Source organism: Colobus angolensis, unplaced genomic scaffold (assembly GCF_000951035.1).
Source record: "Colobus angolensis palliatus isolate OR3802 unplaced genomic scaffold, Cang.pa_1.0 Scaffold302, whole genome shotgun sequence".
Classification (NCBI taxonomy): Eukaryota; Metazoa; Chordata; class Mammalia; order Primates; family Cercopithecidae; genus Colobus; species Colobus angolensis.
This window is the reverse complement of record NW_012116289.1, coordinates 2,353,448-2,362,292: the sequence shown is the minus strand read 5'-3', so window position 1 is coordinate 2,362,292 and position 8,845 is coordinate 2,353,448. Positions and strand designations below refer to the sequence as shown.

The following is an 8,845-nucleotide window of genomic DNA, read 5'->3' as shown; positions in this document are numbered from 1 at the left end:
AAAAATTAGCCGGGCGTGGTGGCGGGTGCCTGTAGTCCCAGCTACTCCGGAGGCTGAGGCAGGAGAATGGCGTGAACCCAGGAGATAGAGGTTGCAGTGAGCTGAGATCGCGCCACTGCACTCCAGCCTGGGTGACAGAGTGAGACTCTGTCTCAAAAGCAAAACAAAAAAAAACAACCATGGCGAACATGAAGCTCTACTCCTGTATTTAAAATTATCTAGGTAGAGGCCTGTGAATCTCTCAAATTTTTAAGAGGCAAAAATTACCAGGTCTCTAAACCAATATGGTGGGATGTTTGTCCAGGTGCTGAAAACATTTGTGGGGTGAGCCAGGTTCTCCTGCACAGCTAAGGTCTTCTGGAGCATTTATATGAAACCTTCCTTCCAAAAGAAGGCACTGATGCTATAATTGGCTAGGGAAAAACCAACTCATAACATATAAAGTTTTTTCTTCTTTTCTTTCTACTCCATGTTTTCTTACTCTGTCCCTAAGTAGCCGAGTCTTTAAAAAGCAACAACATTATATATTGGTATCAAGGAATTCCAAGTTTCAGAGCTGTTTATGAAATGATGCTATTTATTGCAGCCAAAATTTGTAAACCAGAATCTAGATTCACACATAACAAAACAGATAAAGTAACAGAGAATGAGACAGAAGCTGGCAGGGAAAAAAAATATTTCTCCAAAGTGGTATGAATTTGGCATTAATAGGAAGCCAACTCTAGACCACAGAGATAGGCATCTTTTGTCAGACCATTTCCTAGTCGATTTTTGTTGAGATAAAGCTCCATTTAAAAGACAGTTGCCTGCATACAATTCCTGGGTTGTCAAAGTGCTGAATTTGGTCCAGCTAATGAATAAAAAAGTTAACCTTACAGAAAAGTAAGTAATTTTTTGATGACTATCTTTCAGATTCATGTAACACATCTCTAAGTAGCAATACAAATAAAATATGACTGGGAATGAAGATACAAAATAGATTAAATGTGTTGCTTTTTAAAAATACTTACTTTTTTATTTAAACCACTGAGACTGTCAGTCTTTACTTTCTTACATTTAATATGATTTTTGAATTAATTTCAATGAATGAAAAATATTTTCTTAAGTTGTTAGAAAACTAAATGACTGTCATTCTCTCTGGCCACTGCTCACAAGAAACACAGCTTTCTAATTCCTTTCCACTTATAACCGAAATTTTACTTAAAATATATTTAAATATGGTACCACTTTTTTCCCTTCTCTTCTTCAAATTCTGTGAGTATTTTTAATGCTTCCAAGCAAATTTTATTCATTCATTTCACAGAAATGTATTAAGACCTTACTCTATGCCAGGCCCCGAGGATAAAGTCATGAAGAAAGCCGTGTTTCTGCCTTCCCGAGGTAATACTCTATTGGGAAAGACTGTCAAATGAACAAAAAATGCACCGAAATGTGACAAGTGCTGGAACAGGGGCATTCAGGAGATCCCAGGGGAATAGAGAGCAGAAGAAATCACTTAACTCTAGCAGTAAGGTCACGGAGGAATATGTAAGAGACAGGCTGGTTAAGCGAGGCTCCGGGAACTATGCCTTCTACCACTTGGAAAGCACAGGTGCATGATGATGATGAGAAGTGCCCTGACCATGTGACCAAGGACGCCCACTCACTATGTGACCTCATTCAACCTCGGCAAGCCACTGCATCCCTGCCTCCTAACCAGAAATAACAAGACTATCTGTTCTGTTCTGGAAAGGATTGCTGTGTGGAATCAAAAGAGCTAATGTTGGTGAAAGTAGAACATAATTTCAAGGAATTCACATTCAGTACAACATCGTTGTTAATTCTATAGCAAAAGAGGCTCTCAGACAAGCCGGGCACTCTGGAGGTAGAAAAAAAAGCCTGCTGTAAATTCAAAATGTTAAAATGTTTGTTAAGTATTAAAAAATCAATGATATTTCCACATCTTCAGATTTGGAATTGCTTCTCTAGAACTTATCTTAGAGAGGCAAAATAGTGCAATTTATTTTCTCCTCTCATAATCTAATGCTTACGCTCCCTGCCACCACCAAAGGTGGCAGGAAGATACTTCATAACACATCGGGATTTCTTTGGCTTCTTTAGCTATTAGGTTGGTGCAAAGGTAATTGCGGCTTTTGCATTACTCTTAATGGAAATTCTAACAGTTCCTTTCCTTTATAGCAATTCATACCACTGACAAATACAGGCAAAAAGGGGCCTCTTCCTTTTCTGTGCATTTTCTACAGGGTTCCTTTTGCTCTTCCCCTTTGGCTTTATGGACTTACATAATGAAAGAGAGTGGATTCTGAGATGTGTCAAGAAGGCCCTGGGTTTCCATCAGCTCTGGTCTTAAATGAACATAAAACAGTGTGGGCATGACACCTGTGGGGCCTCTGATCCTAACCCCCTCATTCAACAGATTAGGGCCATTCCATGCCCTTTGATTCAAGGCAGCATCTCCCCTAAGATAATGATTAATTTCCAAAAAAAAGCAGCACATTTACAGTGGGGAGATCCAACAGATGCCACCTAACCATGTAATCCAGGGTAATATCACCAGAGGACAGTGACATCATGTGGCCATGAAAGGACGCACTGAGAAGGATGCACCATAACTTCTGTAGCATTCTTGCCAAAAATGCATAACCCTCTTTAATTGAACCATGAGGGAAATATCAGACAAATCCAAATTGAGGAACGTTCTACAAAATAACTGACTGGTACCTTTCAAAAGTGTCAAAGTCACAAATGACAAACAAAAAAGCTGAGGGACTGTCACAGACTCAGGGAAACTAAGGAGGCATGACAACCAAATTCAATGTGGGATCTTGGATCAGATCCTTAACCAGAGAAAGGCATTCATAGAAAAACAGGTGAAATCAAATGCCAGCATTGCACCACAGCTTATTTATTAATTTTGACAACCGTACTGTCATTATGCAAAATGTTAACTTTAGGGGAGGCTGGATGAAGGGCTTATAGGAACATTCTGCACTAATTTTTTTTTCTTTTTGAGACAGGGTCTCACTCTGTCACCCAGACTGGAGTGCCACCGCACTCAATGTTGGCTCACTGCAACCTCTGCCTCCCAGGCTCAAGTGATTCTCCTACCTCAGCCTCCTGAGTAGCTGGGATTACAGGTGCGTGCCACCATGCCTGGCTAATTTTTGTAGTTTTCATAGAAACGAGGTTTTACCATGTTGGCCAGGCTGGGGTCTTGAACTCCTGACCTCAAATGATCCACCTGCGTTGGCCTCCCAAAGTCCCATTTATTGCAACTTTTCTTTAAGTCTACCATTAGTTTAAAATAAAAGGCTTAAAAACTTCAAGTGACTCTTACCGGATTTTGCTCTGATTTTCTGGCTTGCACAGATTCACTGAAATTCTCTTTCTAGTAACTGATACTTACAAAATAAAGTTATGAATTCCAAACATCTCTTTATTCCTAATAGTAGGGAGGAGACATGCCAATGTATTTAGAAACCATTTTGCAAATACAAAGAAAGGAAAAAATAAATTAATAAATGATAATTGCTCATGATTTAATCTACATTTGAGAGTAACAAGATCAAGACTGTTTATTTTTAGTCAGAAGAATGGAAACAGAGTTGCAAATGTGCTATACTTCAATTGCAAGGAATGGTGGGGCTCTTCTGCACCCTCTCCCTGCACCAGGTCCATCTTCATTTGCTTCCTCCAAAAGGAAGAATTGGTAGAACTGGGTGATGTCTGAGATATTCATTGAACCATGAATACAAGTAAGCAGACTCACTCTGCTTAAGACACATGGACTCAGGTAGCCCTCCTTTTCATACATCCCTGCTGCAAACCTAGGTGTGCAGGTCATTGGTATACTTTGCCCCTTTCCTTTTCCCTGGACAGCAGGCTGGGGATTAAAGGCTCAAGAAGGACAATAGTAGGAACTCTGTTTAGGACTTGAAACCAACAGAGTCACACACGGGGCATCAACAGACACTTGCGCAGTTATTAACGGTGTGACACATTGATCTGGCCTGAGCTATGGCTGTGTACATGCAATCCCTTAAAATCTCTTACAATCATTTTTATATAGAATTTGGGTTTCCTGACACCCACATACATAATATTATAAAAAATCATACCCATTTTCATATATAAAAGAACTAAACGAAAGACAATTATGAAATATCTTCAAAGCAGAGAAAAACAGCTATGAAAGAAGACAGCAAGGAAAGCCTAAAGAGGCAGAATCCGCCTTACCTTCTTAATGAATGCCACCGAAAATGTATCCCAGGACACTATGCCATGGTCCATCAGCTCAACGAAGGCCGTCAGGGTGAAGGACAGCATGTCTCCAAAGCTGAAAAAGACAGGGAGGCACAAGAGTCAAGAATCCCAAAGGTGAGCAAAGACACTGAAGCAAGAAAGTTCTGGGAAAGTGAATACAAGCAGAATTTTAAACGATCAAGAGATAAACAGCAGGACCACAGGTGACTTTCTCACTAACATGAGTGACAAGAAGGGGCAGGATGGCCTTGCTGAGATCAACCAGGGCTTCAGCATCCAACAGACCCAGGCTCACACCAAGTCTTGCTCTGGTGAGCTATGTTGTTCTGGGCAATTCGCTGACCCTGTCTGAGCCTCTATTTCTTCAGCTGAAAAACTGGGTAGTGATATCTATTTAGCCACAGAGCTACTTACTTAATAAAGTATGTAGCATATAGATCCTTAGTAAATGATGACTTAAAGAAAAGCTTCTTGGCTAATGAAATTTGGAGTCGCTTAGGGAGGGCAATGTGCTTCCTTTATTACCCATACACATCAAAAGAGAAAATTAAAAAGACTTCTGTTAAGAGAATTAGTACTTTTTTTTTTTAAGTGGTCTATACATCCCTGTGTGGACACACAGACACAAACATATATGCAAGTAAACATACTCATTTTGATGTTGGCCAGCATTTCGTCTTTAGTTAATAACTTCTCTGGCATATCAATGGAAATAATCACTCCACATAATGGGTTTGCTGACAAAGACTTACTGAGATTCAGCAGGCCATAAGGTGGGTCTAATATGTGGTTTGAAAATCCAAACAGAGATTGGGCTCAGGTAAATGCAGTTCCACCTAGGACCCTTATTAGACAATAACCTGGTTTCTAGAGCTTTCAAAACAACACTTTAGTAGAGACTTAGATGCACAGAATCTTTTACAGATATTCACCTTTATTGTAAATTATCATCTTCATAAATATTAACACCTTTATGATAAATACTCTTTCTTTGAGTACATTGAATTCTGCCAATCAAGATCTGTACACTGTATTACGCAAGAGCACTGATTCCTAGGCTCAATTTTTAAAAAAATAAAGTTGGTTATATAGATTTTTCATTTGTAGGCTCATGTATACCATTATTGATACCCTACAAAGTCTCCTAACATATTTAGAGTGAATCTTCCCACTTATTTCCAACTAGAAGAATAGAAAACAGGTAACATTTCTTTCGAAACAGCTTCTCAATTTCCCTTCTTCCTACTGCTCTATTCGGCCCAGCCTCAAAAACGACCTTTGAAATTCTGCACCACCACAGAAGATGTAATGCTAAACGGAACCTATAAAAGGGGAAGTGGTTCTCAGGAAAAGACAAAGATCCAAAGCTGCCGGAGACCAAGGAAAACAGAGGGGATGCAACCAGCTAAACGAAAATGGCTAAGCATGTAGTTTCTGGAGTCAGACAACAGGGGTGCTCCCTCCAGCCCTAAGTGGGCAAGTTATGCACCATCCCATGCTTCTGTTTCCTCATTTATTAAAAATGGCGATGATGATGGCAGTGGTAGTCACACCTAGCTCACAGATTTTTGGAGAAATGAAAACAAGCAAACATGCTTAAAGCCCTCCAAATGCTGTGCAGTGAATAGCAAGTAGCGTGTGTGTTACTACATTCTCACTATGCAAAAGTGAAATTTTTAAAAGGTAAATGAAGCACAAGATTTTCAAATGTTTCACCTTGTGTTAGGGATCCTCTGTTCTTAGAACTAGAAAATGAAAGCAAAAACAGCAATGCAAGGGAAGCCAAACCATTCAGATAGCAGATAGAAAAGCAGCTAATACTTCTGGCTTTTCAGAGCTACACAGGGCAACCTCCATCTTACAGGTGCCCCCTAGGTGGCATCAAAGGATCATGCCTCAAAAAGAAATTCCAAACGAGACAACACAAACTCATTTGAAGAACAGAATATTACAAAGACAGTGGAATACTGAGCTGAAGAGAGTAGTGAGAAAGGTTAAATAAAAATTCCAGAATGACACTTTGTACAGACAATGGGTCACACGAAAATCCAAATATCCGTCTGCAAAAGAAAAAAAAAAAAAACAGAAAAGAGGCCGGGCGCGGTGGCTCAAGCCTGTAATCCCAGCACTTTGGGAGGCCGAGACAGGCGGATCACGAGGTCAGGAGATCGAGACCATCCTGGCTAACAGGGTGAAACCCCGTCTCTACTAAAAATACAAAAACTAGCCGGGCGAGGTGGCGGGTGCCTGTAGTCCCAGCTACTCGGGAGGCTGAGGCAGGAGAATGGCGTAAACCCGGGAGGCGGAGCTTGCAGTGAGCTGAGATCCGGCCACTGCACTCCAGTTCGGGCGACAGAGCGAGACTCTGCCTCACAAAAAAAAAAAAAAACAGAAAAGAAAGTAAAAAGATTGCCTCAGGAAAATAAGAGCCAGGAAATAAAAGCAATTAGTAAGATTTATTAACAGACTTGGTAGGCATTAGTATTACTGTGAAAACATTATTACATAGTAACATATAGCATTAGCAGTAAGCAACATTAGCTCATTTATTTTATTTACTTAAAAAGAGGAAAAAGAAGAACCAAATGATAACTAATAGTGGACATTTGGTCATACCCAGCATACTAAAAGACCTCAAATGTTTAAAAAAAATCCCCTATACACACCACAGGAGGACAGCATTCACAGCATCTCTACAAGGCAAAAAACCCGCCTCCGTGACATCAATGGCAGCACAGGCAATGGAACAGGCAGTGGCAGAGAAACACACACACTATTGAATCAAACTCTTGGCCTGGTGTCGTGGCTCATGCCTGTAATCCCAGCACTCTGGGAGGCTGAGGCGGGCGGATCACCTGAGGTCAAGAGTTCAAGAGTAGCCTGGCCAACATGGTGAAACCCTGTCTCCGCTAAAAATACAAAAATTAGCCGGTCATGGTGGCGGGTACTGTAGTCCCAGCTACTCTTCTTGGAAGGCTGAACCCAGGAGGCAGAGGCTGCAGTGAGCCAAGATCATGCCATTGCACTCCAGCCTGGGTAACAGAGTGACTCTGTCTCAAAGAAAACATAAAACTAACAACAACAAAAAAACCTCTTCTCTGCACTCCCATTAGCTAGACAGCACTCAGATAAGATGAGGAAACTAGATGACATTAGTCTTCAGTAGCTCTTTTAAAAGCAAAAGATAAAAATATATTTATGCTCTCTAATATATGAAAGCAACATGACTCTGCTCCCTAGCTACCTGCTCAATAGAACCCTAATCCAAATGATCTTAGTAACATCTGGTACAGTCAATCGCTCCAAAAATACACTCCAGAGCTCTGTCTACAGACTCCTCAGACAGAACAGACTGCAAGGACTTTGGGGAAAAAAGGCTGAAGAGAAGGAAAAAGGGTATCATTTGATTTCCACATCCGCACGCTTGTTTGGGAGTCAAGATTTCAATCTCTATGGCTGTTAAGAAGGTGGAGCACCATTTCTGAGACTGCAAATAGAGCTATCTGTGCTTCTCAACTATCCATTAGTGGGAATGATTGGTAAATGAGAGTAAAGCTTTTTCACAGCATACACCAGTCAAGGTACTCAGAGGAAGGATAGTTCTCCTGGTCTATCTAATGACATGACAGATAGGGAGAGACAGATAGGAATATATAATAGGACTTATTTTACTTATTACTAGTATATAATATTTATGTAAAGTACACATAAGTATATAATATATACATATTACATAATATTCCGTATTACATACATATTCTGTATATAACATATATAATTCATTAGGACTGGTTGCTGGGTGACATAGTAAGTTCCCATACAGAATAACTTTTTCCAAATTCAACTTCAAACTCTCAGTCGCAAAGAAATGATGGCCATGCTAAAATTTTATTACATTCCAAATCAAGGGATTCAATCACCTCTTTCAAGTGAGGTGGCTATAAAAGCTCTTACTGAACCTTGACATAGGTGTTTATTTCCACTCCTAGAGGAGTAATTCAGGCTCCAAACAGGGAAAGCAGAAGGCATGTTCTACCTCTGAAATCAGTGCTGGGTACAGACATCAAGGCTAAAAGAATTACAGATAAAAAGCAACCACATGGCATATCCGGGAACATTTTTATTTGTTTGGATTATTTGTATTTTGTAAGTGTTAGGCTAAAGTATGTGCAGTACTGACAGCCACAAATTAAGTCAACTGCAAATTTTACGTGCTGGTGGAAAGCCACTGTCACAGCCAACACACCATGTGTGCTGGAACGATTCAAATGAATGTTTCTCATCAACTTAGTAGACACCATCTTCATTCCAACAAAATTCAGCCAATCTCAGAACAACCACGTACATTTCTGCTACTAATTTTATAAAAGAATAGTGCTTCCGAATGTTTCCATAGAGTGGCAAGCCCAATAGAATTTTTTTTTTTTTTTAATTTAGTTTTTGTGAGACAGAGTCTTACTCTTTCACCCAGGCTGGAATGCAATAGTGCGATCTCAGCTCTTTGCAACCTCCACCTCCCAGTGTGAAGCGATTCTCCTGCCTCAGCCTCCCAAGTAGCTGGGATTACAGGTGCACACCACCA

General features: G+C 40.3%; 1 protein-coding gene across 4 annotated transcripts in view; it reads right to left on the bottom strand.

Annotated features, from left to right (window-relative positions):
- ELMO1 (engulfment and cell motility 1) overlaps positions 1-8,845 on the bottom strand; it is a 586,055-nt gene that overhangs the window by 369,812 nt on the left and 207,398 nt on the right. For all 4 annotated transcript variants that reach the window (XM_011950145.1, XM_011950144.1, XM_011950143.1 and 1 more), the window contains one exon: positions 4,237-4,336. In XM_011950145.1, the coding sequence (XP_011805535.1) occupies positions 4,237-4,336 (100 nt within the window). The remainder of the gene's footprint in view (positions 1-4,236; positions 4,337-8,845) is intronic.